Source organism: Motacilla alba, chromosome 7, assembly GCF_015832195.1.
Source record: "Motacilla alba alba isolate MOTALB_02 chromosome 7, Motacilla_alba_V1.0_pri, whole genome shotgun sequence".
NCBI lineage: Eukaryota > Metazoa > Chordata > Aves > Passeriformes > Motacillidae > Motacilla > Motacilla alba.
The window spans coordinates 9,741,715-9,761,423 of NC_052022.1; the positions used below are offsets into that span (position 1 = coordinate 9,741,715).

Genomic DNA, 19,709 nt, shown 5'->3' on the forward strand with positions numbered 1-19,709 from the left:
ACTGGGCACAGATAAAGACAAGAAATAGTTTTGGGATGGAAAGCAGGGACCTGCTCAGAATCTGCAATAGCCTCTGTGGCAGAGGCAGGCTCTGAGCCTGGATGGAAGTGAAGACACGAAAATCCTTTCTGGGGCCAGCAGCTAGCTCCAAGCATCTCCCAGGCTTTTTCTTACATCCCTAGTTGGTCCAGGATCCCTGCTTTTATCAGGACCCATCAAAACAGACGACACAGAGCACGGGTGGATTCCTGTGTGCATCAGCCCCTCCCTGCAGCGCACTCACCGTACTCCGGGAGCCTCACGAACTCGGACGGGTCGCTGGGCAAGCTGATCCCCCAGGGGTTGCTGGCACTCACTCGGAACTGGTACTGGCAGCCTGGGGACAGGTCCTCAATGACGAGGTACGTGTCCAAAGTTGAGGCTACTGACTGCTGCCAGACCTGCGAGCCTGTTGGACAGAGGGAGAGAAGGGGAGCTGAGGGAAGCACTCACTGTGTGAGCTCAGGGCTGAGGCTTTCTCTGCCCAACTTAGGCAGTACCCTGGGAGGGTAAAATCTACAGGGTTTTTAAGAGGCAGTGTTACAGCGGACTGTTAAACCAGAAATGGATCACAAGAAGCTATTTTGTGTTGCAGCCACCTTCCCAGGTGGCTAAATGAGAAAAGAAGGAAATTCCCCTCGGTTGACTCAGGATAATGATGGAAAAAGCTCAGCCCAGGGACAAGCTGATCTCTCCGGCAGTGTAGCTGTGGCTGTGAGCTACCAGTGATGTCTCAGGGCAGTGTGATAAGACAGAAGGGGAAGGCTGGTTTGATGACAGCTCTGTTATGAAAGAAACAGTAGCAGAAATACTGAAAAAAACCCCAAAACCACAGGCAAGGGAGATGAAGCTGAGACCAATCCAAATGCTTTTGCAGATGAAGATGTGGTGGCTACAGTGAAAGCTGCAGCTGCAGGAGGAGAACCAGCTTTCTGATGCATAACACGGGCAGCCTGCAGGTGAGCAGAACTGCAGCAAAGAAATGTGTGACTGTCATGTGTTTCTGCTCCTGTCAAACCCAGCCACTGCCTAACCTGTGGCAACCAAAGGACCAGTACTTACTGATCTGTACAGGATCAGTGAACAGAAAAGGATCCCTGGAACACAGAGCCCTGTCATAGATAGAGATTTCTTCAAGAATAGATAAAATTTTATCTTATTTTAGTAAGTTCAGGGCATTTTACCCCATGTTATTTAACATGAGCCAATTATTTTGTGTGTCCTGTGGACAGATTCTGATTTCCAGGTTTCACAAGGTCAAGGTTAGTTTTACAAGAGTCAGTTTTACCTTTGAAGTGGGAGGAATACTGAAAACACTGCTGGGTTGGTTTTTTTTTTTTTTTTTTTTTTTTTTTTTTTTTTTTTTTTTTTTTTTTGTGGTTGTTCTTAATAAAGGAGCTTTTATTCTTTTACAAAAATGCCAATCACTGATGGCACAGTGAGGGTCAAGATAAAATATTCACTAGGAGAAGTCATTAATATGATGGAGTGATTAGGTTTGCATGCCTACTAAAATGGGGTAGGATTTTTTGAAGGATGAAGGGGGAAAAACAGAGGCCATTATGCCTAAGGCAATGTTTACTGCCCAGGGACCCTCACACCTTGGCAGAAAGAATGCAAAAAGGGATGTGAATCATTTCAAATGCCCTTTTCAAGAGCATATGCCTGTGCATATTGGGAAAACAGTGCATTTAATATCTAGGTAATTCTTCAGGGGAAATGGATGGTTTGGATTGAAGAAAAAACGGATTTCAGAGCTGAGCTTGAAAATTATGCAGGGATCTGCAACTTTATCCAGATCAAAAAAATAATGAGGTTGATTTGGTTTTGCATTTCTGGGAAGCACCCACCAGAAAGGACCGTAGCAAAATGCAAATGATAAAAAGATGCCTTAGTGATGGATAAGTTTTAGCTTAGCACACTTTACTTGTTGTGAGTGACCAAAAGAAAAAGAAAGGTCTGTAATATATGAGAGGCTGGACTGGATGATAGAAGGGCTTCTTTCTGCCTTAGAGTTTTGAGATCTGTAAGCTACAATAAGTGGCACACCAGTGGTGACAAGAATGCTTTTGGGACCTGTTGTGTCATAAAGGAAACTTACCTTGTTCTCACACTCACAGCCAACAAGCCCAGCTCACACCACTCACCTTCTTCTCTGTACTCCACTGTGTAGCCTGAAATGGTGCAATTGCCTGTACTGGTTGGGGGTAGCCAGCGCAGGATCACAGAGGTGCAGCTTCTCTCCTGAGCAATGGGGCGATTTGGGGCAGCTGGCACACCTTGGGAAGAGGAAACAATACCAAATCCAGCATCACATCAGTACGTGCTAATGCATTATTGTGAAGATCACGTGTATCAGGTACACCAGGTCACTACAGGACAGCTGCACCTTGTAGAGGGGCTTGACTAAGTCAGCTGCCATTGAATGCCCACAGATGACACAAACAAGGCATTCAGAATTCTTCTGTGTGTGGGGTGCTTTGTGTGCTTGGTAGCAGATTGACAAACGACCAGTAATCCTTCTGTGCTTTGCTTAGGGCTCCCTTCAGCACAACAGTAGTTAGTGCAGCCACTGGCTTGCTTGGATAAATTGGGGAAATTGTATCTCCAGGGTCGTTTGTGGGACCAAATAAATTAACTTTTAAATGCTCGTGACATTGCTGCATCTGTAACTCTCCAGTTAGACATTCATCTCTGGACCATCCCCTTCAACACAGCTGGCACCTCATCTCTAGTGCTAACAAATCCCTTCTCAGAGCTGGAGGCAATGAGCATCAACTCATCATTTCATATTCATTCCAATTAGATGGGTCACTAATTACAGTGCTGAGAATTCAGGCTTGAAGACACGTCTCCAAGTTGAATCCCTGAAGAACAGTTTTACCCTGGCTAAATCCTACTCTCACCTCCTTTGTCCCCTAAAGAGAAGGGGAGGCAGAACATCACTGTCTCTGGATCCCAGTTCCTCCCCCTCCAGGCAGATTCTGAAGCCCAGAGCTTCCTGCAGTCAGTTGGGGCATCATTCCCCCAGGGACTCAGCTGCCTGAGGGAGCTGAGCTTCCCCTGGCTGACCTTACTGAGCTCCTGGGAAGCAGCACTAGGAGCAGGATGCAGGAGCTGAACCTGTGCCAGTGCATTTTCATTTCCCAAATGTGGTGTTTATGGTCAGATGACTTAATCAAGCACAAGGAGTATGCAAAGCCTTCAGCCATCAGTGGGAGTTGTGGCTGAGGAATGGCGGTACAACTTTAACATCTCAGTTCACCTGGCACAGCTCCACATCTGGCTGCCTCTGCATGGGCTGTTCCTGTGTGCTGCCAGCCCCCAAGGGACCACACACAGCAAAAATCCCATGTGTTAAGGTCAGATGTGCTACCTTGGACTTTGATAGTTGCAGAGGTCGATGCGGTTCCGTGTTCATTGGTTGCCACACAGGTGTAGATGCCACTGTCCTGAGGCATCAGGTTGCAGATCTTCAAGGTGAGCTCTCCTGAGTCACTGTGGATGCAGGAAGCCAAAGTTACAAAACATTGCTTCACTTGCTAATGGTTTTTATATAGTTCCTGTCCTGCCTCATTGCAAACAGATGTGCACACAGGTCCTGTTAACTCATTTGAAGGAACATCCCTCCAGCAATTTGATGCCCAAGTACAACCCCTTCATATGTCAGTGTCTGGCTGTTAATGAAACCTTTGAGCAAACCTTTGGTCCAAATTGTCTGCCAGGCAAATCCTCATGTCTGTTGTGGTCTAGGAAGAGATGTGAAGGACCACTCAAGCAGCAAGTAGTGCAGGAGATAAACACTGCCTGTGCCTGTCCAGAGCTGGATGCTTAGACTTGGTATGTCTGGAAAGATGTACCCATGAAGGTCTTTCCTGTCATGGGAGATGGTAAGCTTCTGTGCCTCTGCAGTGAAGTCCAACACACACCAGACAAACTGAACTTCCCACGGATGCAGGAAGCAGTCACAGAGCACAGGGTGACATTTCCAGGGAACTTCAGACCCCTGGAGCATGTGCCATTGATCTGATGCCAGGGCCCCAGTTGGAAGACAGGACATCTCATAGCAGCCAGGGATAAAGAGCACAGCACTGAGTTCATGAGACACACTCAGTCTTTCAGCCAATCTGAGAAAATAAACAGCTCTGTGCAGTCTCATGAATTTATAGCAGGTCTGTTCACAGTCACTGCTGTTTGCACACTTGAGTCTCCAATATGCAATTTGAGGGAGCTGGCCTGAATTAAAGGATTTTGCTTGTGTAACTGTTTTAGCTGTACCGGAGACCCAGCTTAGAGCCAACAATAAGTTCCCTTGATGGCAAAACTAGGCTAGTTCTTGAATGCTTAATCTGTTGGGTACTGCAGAAGGATATGGTTGCTGGGATAACTGTCTGGACTCTGCAGTTTCTGCTGGTCTGACTGTGCTGGTTTAAAACAGCACAGAAATATCCCCTCTCCCTGAAGTCCACACACTTGTGCCAGCAAGATTTGTAAGAGCCACTGATCCACTGGGCCTCTGCTTGGCAGGCAGTGTCTTCACTGGAAAGATTATCTGATAACAGGACAATACAAGTGCTGATCATGCACAGGGAGCCAACAGGAAGAGGACTGTGATGAAAACCAGAACCCTGTATGGAAATATCCCCCCATCCCAAGCCCCGACAGAGGCTTAAGATAAGGCACTAGGAGACCTACTGAGCAATAGCTGAAGACAATTTTGGATGCTCTGGGGCAGCTGCACAAGCCAATGGTCTCTGAAGAAAGCTCTTGATCACATGTAAGGGTTTTTTTTTTTTTTTTTTTTTTTTTGAACATGTAAAATCCCTTCTCTCTTACTGTTCTTTTTTCACTTTCAGTGACTTTATACTCCCTGGATTCATTTCAGCGTGCGCCAGAAGTTCTGAAAAGTTGAAATGAAAGATTGCCTCCTGGAGATTTCCACTGCAGTTTGGCCCAAATTTCTTATATAAGCGGCAGATGAGCATCCAGCAGCAGGCTGTTACCTGACCTGAATTCAACTCCAGATCTGTCTGAATCTTCCCGGTGCTTGTTGTAAAGATAGTTTTCCTCTCTGCTAGCCAAGCCAGGAACATTATGACAAGCATCTTTCTGTCCAAGCCAGATGTAGCCTTCCCAGAGCACATCTGGGCTTTTTTAGGAACAGCTGAAGAAAGGCTCAGGAAAACTGCAACCCCAGCACTGCCAATAAGATGAGAAAATGCCCAGTGATAGGGGTATTGCAAGCTGGTGAGGGCTTGCTCTGCTTGACTCCCACAGGCAATCAAGGCATCAAACTCAAGCAGAGAAGCCCCAGCAGAGGCCATGCTAGCCAAATTAATGGGTTGTAAACATTCTGGCTTCTGGCTTGCAGCTGGCTCAGGAAGTCAATGGGAGCAAGCCCATGTCTGCCAGCAGCACTTTGTGGATACACCCTACATCAGCTTGGGAAACAAACACAGCTACCCCAGCCCTAAAGCCTGACCCTTACCAGCCAGTCTTTGCCACGCTGATGTGCTGACATGCCATGCCATGCCACACTTAATTAACTGCATCGGAATGAGTCTTGTAGGCAGGCTGGTGCCATATTTGAGGGTAACACAACCATCAGGACCAGCTGTGCTGGGATCCACGGGCAGGAGCTTACCAGGATGACACGGTGTAAGTGGCCGTGCTGTTGTCATTGTCAAGAATGTTTTGGTCTGGTCCTTTCCAGGTTATAGTTGGTTTGGGTCGCCCACAGACTTTGCACTGCAGCATCACTGTGTCCCCAAGCAGGCAGGTGATGTCCACTAATGGCACAAGAAACTCTGGAGCCACTGTAAACAAAACCAAACAAACATAGGGACACACACATAACACCTCTTTTTATCTTCAGGTGAGGATGTCTAGAGTCATACAAGGCTAGAGAATACATTACAGGATGAACTATGGGATCTGGGTCCCAAGCAGCTGGGAGTCCTGGGATTGGGTCCTTGAAACTGCCCTCCAGTCAAAGCCAGCTGTCTACAGCTCAGGAAAGGAGGTAGAGGGGAGCGTCCATCCCCCAGCCCTGTGCTCTGGCAGGTGGATGAGATTTTGAGAGGGCAGGTTTTTGGGGTTCAGGCTGGCCTGTGGCCCCGGGCTGTCTGAGCCCAGCAGCCAGCAGGAAGCCTGCTTTGCCTGGGGATTGAGCAGCAGAGAGCTGCCTTTGCTGCAAATACTGGTAGGTGCAGAGCATGCTGTGGCACCAGAGTAAATCACAACTGCAGCACAGCTGTCCTTAACTCACCTTCTTGGATGAAATTGGGGTTGATTATCTGAAAAATACAAAGAGATACAAGCATTTATTTCCTAGACAGTGACAAAGAGGCATCTGTTTTCACAAGGGACCATGGTGACTCTGACCAGAACTGCAGAAGTGCTGCAGTGCTAACAAGTGGCACCTTCTAACAACCAGCAGGTGCAGCAAGCTCTAGTGGTAACACACATGGGAAAGTAAATGAAAGCCATGGCTTCTTGAACCCTGAAAAAGCATCAAAGGTAACCAGCCCAGCACCAAGGCTGAGGAGGGTGGACATGCTTCCTCTCTGCCTGTGTGATAATGATGAAGCCATTAACTCTTCCCAGAGGTGGTTTGTGCACCCCCTGTGCCTGGCCCCAGACCTGTGTCACACAGCACCCACAGTCACCACACACCTGGGGCATGTCACCAGCACTCTGGCCACTAACCAGGTCTGAGAAAATGTCTTTTAACTTGTGCTGAGCTTCAGGAGAACAAAGGTAAAGCACTAGACCATAAATACTTCATTTTGCCCACTGTCAAGCATCAGTCCTGCAACAATTCTTGTCTATTAACATGAGTGAAAATACACTCATTTCATTGGACTGCTGGAAACTTTCCAGCTTGAAACTAGGTTTGGACAACCAGGAGTTATTTTATCAAATTAGTTAATTGACCAAGTTAGCAAAGACTTGAAAAGCTACTGTTACTCTGTGGTCTCTATGTGCCAGTGTAACTGGAAGCAAAGGTGGAAAAAGCAAAGATAGTGCCACTGAGTTCTTACAGAATCGATCCTAACTACATTGAGGTGTCCAAAAGTATAGAGGTTTTTAACCTCATTAACTGTTTTAATAATCTCATAAGGCCTTGCTATTCAAATTCAATCTAATAATTTCATGTTCAAGCCATTTCATGTTCAACCATAAACACCAATGTGGTTTATCTTGCCTTAAATATTTCTGTTGCTATTTATTTCAGAGCTATTTTGGAAGATGCCAATGAAGCAGTGACCTAATTCATGGCCTGCCAAAGCTGATAGGAGGTTTTTGCAGAGGCTCAGAAACCAGGCCACAAAACAGAAGCAATAACCCTTCAAAATAAAGTAGATACATCTTCAAGATTTCTATTTACATTTTAGCTCTATAAATAGTTTTCCAAGGTCGATGGCTCAGGGTGCTGCTTAAGGAGGTATTTGGGCACATTCAGGTTCATTTTGGTTTCACAGCCTTTCTTTGCAGCCCCAGGCAAAGCTCTGGTACCAGCACTGAGACCTCAGGGTCTGCTTTCCCCTACCACCACCAGAAAGCCCAAGTGAACCAGGCATAACTTGGAAAGCACGAAGTCCCTCTGAAGGGTGCAGCTGGGCACTGCCACCAGCACATGGACCTGCCAGCCCAGGGGCGTGGGGAGCAGCTCCAGGACTCACACGCAGCCCCTGGACCCTGCAGACAGGAAGGAATTGTGGCACAATGGAGTAGTGGATGGAAAACACCCTCTGTCCTGTCTGTGCAGGTTAAAAAAAGAGAGATGGATCTTTGTGATTAAGCTGTATCTCTCACACAAGACAGCAAAGGAAGAAAAAGCTGTTTTGTGGATAACCATTGCTTGCCACTTTCACTCACAGACACCATCTACTTTTCAGCTGAGTGACCCTAGGCACTGGCTCATTTGCACATACATCTTCATTTTTGTGGTGTTTGGCTTAACTGAAATATCCATTCTCCAAAGCTCTCCCCTTCCTTCCCTGCAGCATGCACTAAATTCCCTTATTATTCACTGATCTCCATCCCTGTAGGATTAGAGATCAAGAGAAAGAAACACTAGTTAACACTTTTATATTAATTTTATTACTCTAAAGGATCCATTAGAAGATGCAACCCCAATGATGAATGCAATAGATATCCCTATAAAAAATAATTCTACATTTCTAGTGACTTCCAAGGTACAATCATTTAGAATAATTGCCTTACCAAATTTTTTTCATTGCCTCACCATGGGAATAGCAGAAAGAAAATTATCTCTGCAACATACTATTGGAAGAGTCTGTGGGTAAAATTTACATTTTCTTTCCCAAAACTTCATCTGTTAATTAATCAAATGGTACCTAACAACACCCCCACAGCCACAGCACAGCTTTAGCCTGCTGTAAGCTTAGACAAAAATAAAAGTCTGTCTGCATGAGAACATTTAAGTGATTTAATACAGCACCTTATTAGGGAATGGGATTTCTTCTGCTTTGAAGGAGGGTGTCAAATGATGGGGTGAGAAGGGCAGAAGTGGGAAAGCAAAGGTTCACAGTCAGATCTGCACCCAGGGGCTGGCTCAGTGGTTCACACATCTGCTCCCAGGCCCTGGGGTTCTGCTGCCTCTCCCTGCAGGCTGGCCAGGTTCCTGGGCTGTGGCTGGATGGCAGGAGGTGGCAGGAGATGGCAGCCTCCATAGAGTCCTTCTAGATTAAATGCAAGACCTTAGGAGGCAATTTCTTCATTTTCCAAATAGGTTGTAATCCCTGGGGGTGGAGGAGGGGAGCTCGAGTGTGTTCTTGCTGCCTCAGAGGATGGGAGCTCATGTGCTGCTTCTCCACACAGCCTCCTGCTGATGCCAGGGCTGGATCCCCTCATGGATACACCTGCCCCCTCATTCTGCAGCAGTTTGAATGAGGATCTCACAGCCCAGCCCTCAGCTGAGTGCCTGTGGCCACGGTGGCCAGGAGCAGGGGAAGGTGGCCCAGGGTCTCATGCTGACAAGGGTTACCCGAAGAAATCCCAGCACAAACCAGTGTGGCTGCCAGTGTGGCTGTGAGAGGACAAACTCACGGGGATGGAACCACCCAACACAAGAACTCCTCACTCCATCTTCAGTGTCAGTCCACACCATGCAAACACAAACCCTAACGGGATCAAATTCAGCTCACAGTGCATGTAAGAAACACAGATGTGCTCTTTTTCCCTGAAACATGATTTTAATTGAGATGAGGTAGATTTTTTTTATTGGATGAAATACCTGTTGCATGGCCCAGAGCAGGTTAAAATTTCTCCCCTCTGTGGCCAGGAGAGTTTGTTTCCCATACGGTGACAGCTGAAAATGGAAATCCTATGCAAGGTAACAAAAGGCAGAACATGAAGTGGCCTCTGCTCAAGTAATGTGGGGTCTAACACTGAGCAGGCAAAGCCAGACAGCTGGAGAGAGAGGAGAGGGATGAGATAAAGGAATGGCAGGACAGGTCAGAGCTATTCAATAAAAAGCCAGAAATAGATCCTGCTTCTCCCTCTTCCAGCCTGCACTGTTTCAGGGCTCAGACCAAGAAAGGCACATAAGGCACACACTTGAATGCCTCTGGGGACCTGCAGGGATCTAAGTGACTTACATCTAGGCCAATTAAGTGTAACTTAACAGTCAAGCTTTAGAAAAGTAGCATGGGTGCCTCTCCAGAAACTCAGTATTTTGCAGTATTTTTCCTGGTCTGTTAAGCTTATGTTATAAAGATAGAAAGGCATCTGCATCAGTAGCTGCAAAGCCCGTTTGCAAAGTGACTCTAACTGCCCTAATTCTTTGCACAATCTTATCTTTCACTTGTGCACACATGCTTTATCTGCTGGGGAGGGAGAAGCCATCCTGCCACGCCACTGGCCAGTCCCAAAACGCTCTGCAAACACAGCTCAGCTGCCTGACAGGGTTCTCACCTTGGCCAGGGTTTGTTTCTCCAGAGCAGGGGTGTCCTTGCCATGCCTACCCCACTTCCTTGGAGGAATTACACCCAGCCCAGACACACCAGTGCACAGAAGGACCCAGCAGATGCCCAGATTTTTACTTTTATATTACTTTTTCCCCAAAGCACAAGAATAGTCTGCAAACCAAGCCCTCTGTAACAAGGTCGGTGCTTAACTTAAACAGCAGAGGGCATGTTTACTCCAAGACAAGCAGCTGAGCATTTTGTTAACCACTTCATGGCACCTCTTGGTCACTGAGTTAAAATACAATACTGACACATTTGCTCATACTGGTAGCAGAGTCAGCAGCATGTTCCTTGCTACCTCACTCAAAACCAAAACTTAGGATTCTCTGAAAAAAAATGAAATTAATTGGAGAGAAACTAGGTGAACTCTAATTTTTAGGAAAATATCTACCACCCGTCTCTGGCTAGGTCAACTTTACTTTAAGACCTTCAGAGTGACAGGCTCACAGTGTCACCAGCCTCCCCTCCACCAAAAATAACCAAATTAACTGGAGAAATTTCTTGATAAAATGAGCAGAAAAGGATTACACTACAGATGGATAGAGGCTACCAAAGGGAAAATTTAAAATGGCATCTGATGAAGCATCCCATGACATCAGCCTTTTGTCAGGGATGGGGGATACCTTCTGGCACCTTTGTGGATGGGCTCAGCTGCCTTTGGGACTAATGGGGAAGGCACAAGGGATGCTGTACTGCATCTGTGCAGAGCAGAAGCTCTCCTGTCTCATGTTCTTGCTGCCTGACCCTAATGGCTGGTAGCTTCCATGGCTGAACCTGTGGGATGTCTCTGGCACTCTGTTGTAGCACCCTACACCTTCCTGCAGACTAAGCAGGTCGCTTTTTGCTTTCCCAAAAGCTAATCCACCATGTCTGTGCTGCTGGCTCAGGCTATGCCACGCCTGATGAGCCACCTTCCTGCTCTGTCTCAGCAACCCCTGGCCACTCAGGGCACCAGGACAGTGTGCTGCCCATGGAGACTTACTGCAGGGAAACCCAGGGAAATTCCCAGGATTGTACTCATTCACACTGTGGTAACAGGCCAGGACAGACTTTCTTACAGTACTGTAAGAAAATTTTGCCAAGAGAGTGTTAGATCTGCTCTGGAGGTGGACAACCTCAGGCAGGGGGTGAAGGCATAAAGCACTCGGGAATTCTTGGCCTGAGCTGAGAGGAGCCAGTGCTGTATCCACCAAAACATTACTTACTCAACCACATGAACTATGGGGGTGCTAACACAATATTTCTTCCACAGTGCATGTTTCCTAGTGCTTATCTTGGTGTAAGTGTCTCTGAGTAGTTCTTGACATGCTAAAATGTCACAACTGAGAAAAACAGATTAAGAAGCCAAACATACGTACCTTGGCAACAGCTCAGCTCACTAATCTAATGATGGAACTTCCAGTGACTTGGCCTGGGCTTCATCTCTGCTTTGCACAGCAGAGACACTGGAACAGACACCAGAGCTCAGTGACAGACGTGTGTCACCAACAGCACTTGTAACACTGCAGCTGGAGTCGTGCAAAATGTCTGGAGCCATGTCAGAACCCTTCACCTGAGGTCCATCCCAAAGCTGGGAGGAGCTGCTGCTGGATTTAGTGAGGTTTAGCTCTTCTGACTGCTGGAAGAACATTCCCTTAGATAAGAGAGGTATCCTGATGGCATGTGCACAGCTGCCTTGTGACCCCTTCAGCAATACTGCAACCCCAGGAGATGTTACAACACAGATTTGTAGGACAATTAGTTGTGTCATTGCCCAGGACCCCAGACTTGGGTGTGGATACTGATTCACAAGGGCACACATCTTCCCAGAAGTGGAGTTGCCTGTCCCTGTGCAGTTACTACAGACATGTGGAAAGAGAGTCTCTGATGATCCCTAAGTGCAGGTTACTCCAGTCACTCACGTGGCTACACGTGGCCCTTAAGTGCCTGCTCCTACACTCACACACTTAATGGGTGACTTTGTGCCTTCTGCTTTGTGAAACTACAGCACAAAGCAGAAAACTAGGGGAAAAAAAAATCAAACTTCATTTCCATCTTTATGCACTTTCATTACATATTAATAAAGAAAGAGGGGAAGAAAAACAGTCACCAAGAGATGCTATTTCCAGTCAAAACTACAATGAATAGGAAATTCTCCAAGGCCTGTGTGAACAAAAACCCACTAGTGGAATTTTAGCTCTTTTCAACAGTCACCCAGAATTTGTTTCCTGCTCTCACAATATATGTTTTCCACATTTCTTTCTGTCTTTGTGTTCCCTTGAAACAAAGGCAAAGTGCTTCCAGAAACCTGGAATCTACTGAATGGACTCCACTGTGGTATTCCATAAATAGCAAACGAAGCCAGATCTGAAAGGCCACAGTAGCTGTGGGACTTCATGGGCACGATGACCAGCTCACTGACTTCTTGTGCAGGAAGAAGGGTGGAGATAAATGGCACCCACATTTCCAGGTAGTTAATATGCTGCTTTGCATTTAGAGACTGCTCTCTCTGTTCTAGCACTGGGTGCACGTTCTCATGCACGATGGGAACAAGAGGGATGTCAGGGGTGACAGTCCCATACGAGAAGCCAGGTGACTGGCCCTGTTATTACCTGCCTGTAGTGATGACTCCACCTTAATGACACAGGAAAGGCACCTCTGGGTGTTGCTGGCCAGGACACAGCTCTTCTGTCACCACTCCCAGCATCTATAAAACCCCTCACTGAGCCTGGCCAGCTGTGAGAACAAGGTGACAAGGTGTTCCCTGTTCTTGGGCTGTCACGTTGTCTCCAGCTGCCCTAGGAACTCACCAGTGGACATTCCACACAGAGCAGGGAAAGCAAACCCAGGTGAGATGCAGATGTTCACTGCACACACAGCTTGGGCTGGAGGGGTAGCACAGTTGTCTAAGTTACCTAAGCCCAGCACACGAGGCCGAGAAGGTCGATGAAGCCCTGAATCAGGCTCTGGTGTTGGAATGATCTTGTTTTGCCTCTCATTTAATGAGAAAAGGCTTTGGCCTCCCAGGCTGTAATGCAGCCCATTTATTGTAACACGTTTGGAAAGGAGAATCAAAACACTCATAATGAAGGGAAAGGGAGAGCAGTCGTGGCTTCCAGTATGTGAATACCTCAGACCTTTACAGACCAGACTTCCCCATGGCCTTTTTTAGGGCTTCACCAGCACTTCATGAGCCTGCCCTTGCTCTGCTACCTCCAGATAGATGACTTTATTTAGTTTATACTGGGTATCGGCAACCCCTTCCCCCCAGTATTTCTTAGCCAGACCAATAAGATGACCACACTCAATCCTGGCTGCAGATGAACTAAAACCAGCACAAAGCAAGGGCTGTGCTGCTCCTTGCAGGGCAGTGTGACCGTAGTATGTCACCCCACAATTGTTCTCTTATTTTCTCTTCCTCTGCCGTTTTAAATATTTGCTTGGCCCTAGAGAGTTCTGCCAGAAGCAAACTTGAGCTTTCCAAGCCATGAGGAATACTGTGGCTTCTGGGGACTGCAGTGCAGTGGCACTGTCACCTCCAGTAAGTGACCTGGGAGATGCAGAACGGGGCTTTCTGAGTGTAAATAGTCACACAGAGGGCACACAGTTACTCCCCCAATAGCAGATTGATACCATAGCTGAGACTTCACACTGGTGTCTTCTGGTTTAAATAGAAAGGCTTTTTTTCTCCTGAACTTCAGAACAGTAGACTGCACCATGGTAAAAACCCAAATCAAGCCATCAGGAAGACTAGAGATGCTGACAAGGCAAGGATTCAGACACCTCCGACTGGAAATTCTAAACCATCTGGTTTTCCTCCTGTTGAACAAAGTCAAAACACAGAAATCCTCTGCAAAAGAACAGTGATTTTCACCCAGCTCTGCACAATCACCCTTGTCTCAGCCACCTGTTGGTCCACAGGACAATTTTCAGTCAATGAAAATTACACAGACTTCTGTGTAATAATGGGCACTGCCTTATAACAAACACATACACTTCCAGATATTACCTGTGACTGGCAAAACACTCTTTGAAAATGTAAACACACTCCTGAGAATAATGCAGCTTTAGGGGTGAGGAGCATTCAATCTCCAGGATGTCAGCTGGGTCAAAAGCTTTCCTTTTGTACACATCCCAACACAATTAAAATAAAAGCAAGCTTTCTTAAACAAAAGCAGGTTAACTGCCTAGGTGGTGCACCTCAATACATTTCTCTCTTTTTTTATTTTCCCTTCAGGAGGAAGATCAGCTTTCTTTGGCAGGATGTTTATAGTGCAGCCTGGCTGACAGTATCCGGGAGATCTGCTAGGACACAGATATCTCTGTTCTCCAGTGACCTGTCCTGTCATCACCACAAAATCACCATCTCTCTGAACCATATCCTTGCCTGTTTCAGCAGGAACCTCTTTCAGTGTTGGAAAAATGTAAAGAAATGCTTTGTGTGTTCACTTTGTGTGTTCACAACAGGAGAAAAAACAAAACAAAACAAAACAGAAGATACTGCTAGATCTTAATTGAGGAGAATCAGACACATAGCTCTTCATGATTTTAAGCTCTCTCAGGCTCTGTCAGCAAGCCACTCCACTAGACCTGGTGGTTTCACAATGGAAAAACAGTGGCATAATGTAGCATAATTTGGGTCCACCAATCTGCATCAGCCTTCCCTGAGACACAGGTACATTCACACAACTGGTTTTACCACTCTCCTTCAGTACCTCGACAGAAATGCAATTCCCACTCTGCTAAAAGGGAAATGTGGTATTTTCTGATTTTCTAGACAAAGTGCTGGTTTTGGTACAACAATACTGCTGACTGGCAGCACAAGTGCGTATTGCCAGGGCAAAGGGTGTTTTTAATGTAGAAAGATGCTACATTTATCAGCAGCTGACACAATTGCATTATTGTTGGAATGAGAGCTCAGGTGGGAAGCAGACACCAAGGCCTCCAACTCGGTAGGAGCTTGTTACTGAGCTCCCTCCACTGCTCCCACTACAAAAGAAGGCCAAACTCCAGTTCAAGGCTTGGCAAAACCAGAATTGACACTTTCTGTGACTCACACTAAATTGGCACACACATCCTGCAAGCAATACAGACCCATCAACTCCCCTTGCAGCAAAGGCATTTCAAAACTAACACATGTTAAAAAAAAAAATAATCACAAGGATGATTGTCTCTACCTCCATACTAGTATTGGGGTCAAGGTCATCACACTCTGATTCCTCTGAGCTGTTTGTCTCCTTGTTTGGCAGCATGAAGAGGAAGAAAGAGAAAAAGAAATTAGAAAAGAGATTGGTTAGTCAGGGCAGAGCAGCACAGTTGTGAGCAGCATGGAAATGGGTAACGGAAGGGAAAATGCTCCTGAAACACAAATGAAAAACAAACTGACAACAAAACAAGGGAAGCAAAGGCAAAGACATGCTTTTGCCAGAGAAGCAGCAGTGATTCTGCAATTCATTCAGGTAGTGAAAACAAGGAGGAAGCAAGAGGAGGAAGAACTGTGCCACCATGCTGGAGCAGCTGCTTCCCTCGGACCCAGTCCTTCCTCATCCGGAGGGTGCGAGGGTGCCCGGGATGCAGAGTCAGGGCTCCTCCCTTTGCACATGCCAGGGCTATGGCACCAGGCTTGTAAGACAGAAAGCCTCTGCAAAGGAAAACACTTCATCATGGACTCTCCTGGAGAGGGGTGGATCCAAAGGACATGCTTAAGTGCTTTCCTGCATCAAGGCTGGGCTTTGGTTGTGTCAAAATCACAACAAGTGTTTGCTTGCCTCTGTTGGGAGGGAAAGCCCCAGATTAGTCCAGAGCAGGCCTCATGGTCGGTTTATAGGGGTGGATCCTCTGAGTTGGAGCACAGTAGTCAGGCACCCAGAGCAGAAGATGGAGCTTAACCCCACAGTTCTCAAACTTTTCCATACCGGGAGATCTCAGAGAAAGAGAGAGAGACGCAGACACACAGACACACACAGACACACACGCACACACGAGACCTTCTCCTGGCAAGACAGAGTCAGCATCTCTGCCCTGTCTGATAACATGGAAAGAAAAAGGTCATTGAGACCATCTCCCTAGACCAAAAACCTTAAGAATCCCCAGGCTGGGAACCCCTTATCTTAACATCTGGTGAAATATTGACCTAAAGAAAACTCATCAGCAAGGCAACTGGTTCACCCAGTGGCTTTCTCACTGCTGCAGGTGCTCTGATGAAGCAGATCAGAGGTCAGTAAATCACTAGTGTCCCAATTTTAAGTTATTTAACCATGTATATAGTTGGGTTTCTTCATGAGGATTACTTACTTGCATGTGAGATGCCAGGAAAAAGAAAACAAAAAACAAAGGCTGCATTTTATCTTGCATGCAAAAATCCTACTAAAATGGATACTACAAAAAAGGATCAAAAAAAAAAAAAAGATAACTGAAGTTGAAAAAAAAACCAAAAACAAAACAACAAAAAAAACCAAAACCCAAACTCAAAATTGCTGCCCCCTCCCTCTCTCAGGAGAGGATGCTACAGGGGGTGGAAAGGATGGGAAGCAGGAGAGCAGCACAGAGCTTTCAGATGGCCTTACTCACTTTAACAGAGACTTTGTTCCCCAGAATATCCTTGGATTTACGTGGCCCATTGGCTTCATTTTTGCCACTGCTCTCCTTTTCCGCCCGCTTTCTCATGCGCAGGGTATGCCATGAACATGACTTCCTGTTGTACCAAAAAACGCAGCAATCAAATGGCAAATCATAGCAGGAAGAAAGGTTTTGGAAAGGGGAACCAGCATCCACATCTGCAATTACTGCAATTCCCTAGAAGGTGAAAGCCACTGGCAGGCAATATGCCTGTCTCAATCTCAGCAATGAGAGCTGAAGTTAAAAACCAAACCAAAGAGTTCTGCAAAGCAGATGTTGTGCCACACTTGCTGTTTAAATGCATGGAGCAGGAAAAAAATGTCCATGATGGAAGCACAGGCAACTCAAAGTTGGTCATCTGGTTTCAGGGACTTTGTCTTGCATTGCCCAAATAGAAATTTATTTTAATTTTGCTACATTTAAAAGACCAACCTGGTCCTTAGTCTCATTGGTTGAAAGTAGTGTAACAAATATAAATATGTAAGAATGGCCCTCATAGATTACTCAGTATAATAAACTTAAAAAAATTAGGAAATTCAAGTTGTTGCTCACTACATGTTGCTCAGAACACAAACAGCTCAATAGATAGGAACCGTGTTATTAATTTTCCAAGAGATAAGTAATTTCCTAGAATGACAAGCTCTGCTGTGTCTCTCAAGACCAGGAATTTCCTATTTGACTTTGCCAATCCAGTTGAAGAAGACATCAATCAGCCATGGGTTTTGGCTAGCATTACAGCAGGCACCATTTCCAGTAAATTTTTCACCCTTTATTACTGCTCCTATGACCTTATTCTTGGAAAAAAATAAAAAAAGACCAATATCAACCTTAGTAAGAGCAATGCTGTGTTGACAAGAGAATTGCGTATCAAAGCAGACATAAGAAAAAATCAAAACAGTTCTTGATATGGGTTTTCATTTGGTTAAAACAGTGGACAGGTTGGGGGGGAATTTGGGGAGGGGTATGTTGTCCAAAGCATAAAGCTCTCAAAACAGCAGTGTGATGAGCTGGGATCCAGGGTCAAAGCATCTGCCCACCTTTAAGTCATGCAAATTTGATTTGCATGTTTAAGCCCAATGTTTGGCACATGTCACGTCTACAGTACCTTGATACATTTTACAAAGGAAGTTGTATGAAATCCAGGGATCACCTGTGATGCCAATAAAACGCAGTATGTTAGCAAGGTAGGACCCAAAGGATGCCCCACACAGCTGACGCTCCCCCATGAACACTGCGGCTGCCTCCTACGTGCTTCCTGCTTTTGCCTCAGCACCTGATGGGAGCTGTACAATAGCTCAGTTAAAGAACAAGCAAGCCCTGCCACAGCCACAAGACTGAACTGGGTCATGACAACTGTTTTTGCAACCAGGATAAGAGATAAGAGTCTGCACTAACTCAGCCTGTACGGGCAGTCGTGTCTGAACACAGGGAGCACCAGAGCACCCTCCACGGCTCAGACAGGCACTAAGTGCTGACTGGTATTTAGGCCTTTCTGGACAAGGTCCAAATGTGAACTGCACAGCAGGGGAAGTTATCCAACACTTCAGGACTGTTATGTTTTCCTTTAGGATATATAAGAAGCAAGAATGTGGCAGATGGGGCTCCCTGATCTATAAAATGAACATCGGTGAATAATTCATGGTGCCAACACTGCTGGATTGACCATACATTTTGTGTACATTATTTGTCACAGAAGAAACAGCTTTATTACTTAAGCTAAGTAGTCACTGTGATCTGGCAGACCAGATAGGGTTGAAGACAGCACAGCTCCAAGTTGTTTTTTACTCATAGGACTCCTATTATTCAAGCATCTTTTTGTTTTCAGGGTTGTTTTAGCTGTTTAATTCTCAAAAACATAATTTAGGACTTTAAATCTCACTGCAGTGAGAAAGAAGAAGTACAATTCTTGTGTCTTTCAATTTTGTTACACCTTCCTGGCCACAATTCATCTGCCTACAGAATTTGATGCAGAATTTTACTGTACAGCTGCCATGAAATCAGTCTTCACCAGGAGTCTGGTACCGTGGATGATTCTAAGGGCACGTGGTTGCAAGTTGTGGCTAGAGAGGAACCCAGGAATGGCCGTGGTGGCTGTGCAAGAGATGTGCCAAGCAATTCCTTTGGCTTAACATGCAATTCCAGGTAGCATTCATTACTGACTGACAGGTAAAGTCATCATTTCTCTTAACTGAAATGGCAGCAGAGATCAAGTTATTATTTTTAGTGAATCTGTCACAAAATCTTTCCTCGTGTTCAATTCTGCGCCTCGAGGTATTTGTGTAAGGTAACACAATTTGTAGCATACATCATGCATTACCATCTACGTTACATTTTAGATATTAAAAGAAATCAACAGGTATTACTGAAAAGAGGGTTGTACCTTCTGTATTTAATACCAAAAAACCACTTCCTTGCATTAGTCATTTCAGACTGACAATTTTCTAAAAATCAGAAAAGAAAAATATATATCCACACATTTGTTAAATAAGCAACAAAATATTATAAACAAAATTAAAATCAAAACAAAACAAAATCAAACAAAAAAAAGGGTCAAACTAATTCTTTTACCTCATTAAAACATGCTCATAGTGAAAATTTATTTTACATATTTAAAATAGTACATTTAAAATTAGTTACATTACAGGTACAATGATGAACATTGCGACTATTCATTATATTGCACAACCTGACTTCATCAATGTGAGTTTGTTTCTTTTTTTTCTTAAATAGTGCAAAATACTTTTTACAGGAATGTACTTGGATGGGGGTCTTGCAAACCAAAAAATATATTACAAAAGTTACTGCAAACAGAAAAAAAACCCAAAACAAATGAAAAAAAAAAAAAGATACAAGCTGTACAAGGAAATTGCCATAGACAACAAAATCTCTCCTCCTTGAGAAGCAAACCTCAGTCCAACACAGAGCCTGGATTTTTGTGTTTGGTTGGTTTTTTTAATCTAGATGCTGTTATAACCAATATATAGATTAGTAACTCAATACAACATAAATATAAGTCCAGTCCAAGCAGGTCCATGTTGGTGTAAAATGGTGTCACGTAAAACATATCTTTAACCGTCT

General features: G+C 45.3%; 1 protein-coding gene across 12 annotated transcripts in view; it reads right to left on the minus strand.

Moving 5' to 3' along the window:
- The window catches only part of KALRN (kalirin RhoGEF kinase), a 470,788-nt gene that overhangs the window by 10,750 nt on the left and 440,329 nt on the right, over window positions 1-19,709 (minus strand). For 8 of the 12 annotated variants that reach the window (XM_038143643.1, XM_038143641.1, XM_038143648.1 and 5 more), the window contains 7 exons: window positions 16,584-16,707; window positions 15,191-15,250; window positions 6,308-6,335; window positions 5,684-5,855; window positions 3,416-3,537; window positions 2,187-2,318; window positions 284-448 (listed from right to left, as the gene is read on the minus strand). In XM_038143643.1, the coding sequence (XP_037999571.1) occupies window positions 284-448; window positions 2,187-2,318; window positions 3,416-3,537; window positions 5,684-5,855; window positions 6,308-6,335; window positions 15,191-15,250; window positions 16,584-16,707 (803 nt within the window). Of the gene's footprint in view, window positions 1-283; window positions 449-2,186; window positions 2,319-3,415; window positions 3,538-5,683; window positions 5,856-6,307; window positions 6,336-15,190; window positions 15,251-16,583; window positions 16,708-17,736; window positions 17,782-17,803; window positions 19,073-19,709 lie in introns of those variants that run through there. The other 4 variants (XM_038143646.1, XR_005257665.1, XM_038143651.1 and 1 more) reach the window with 4 other exon arrangements.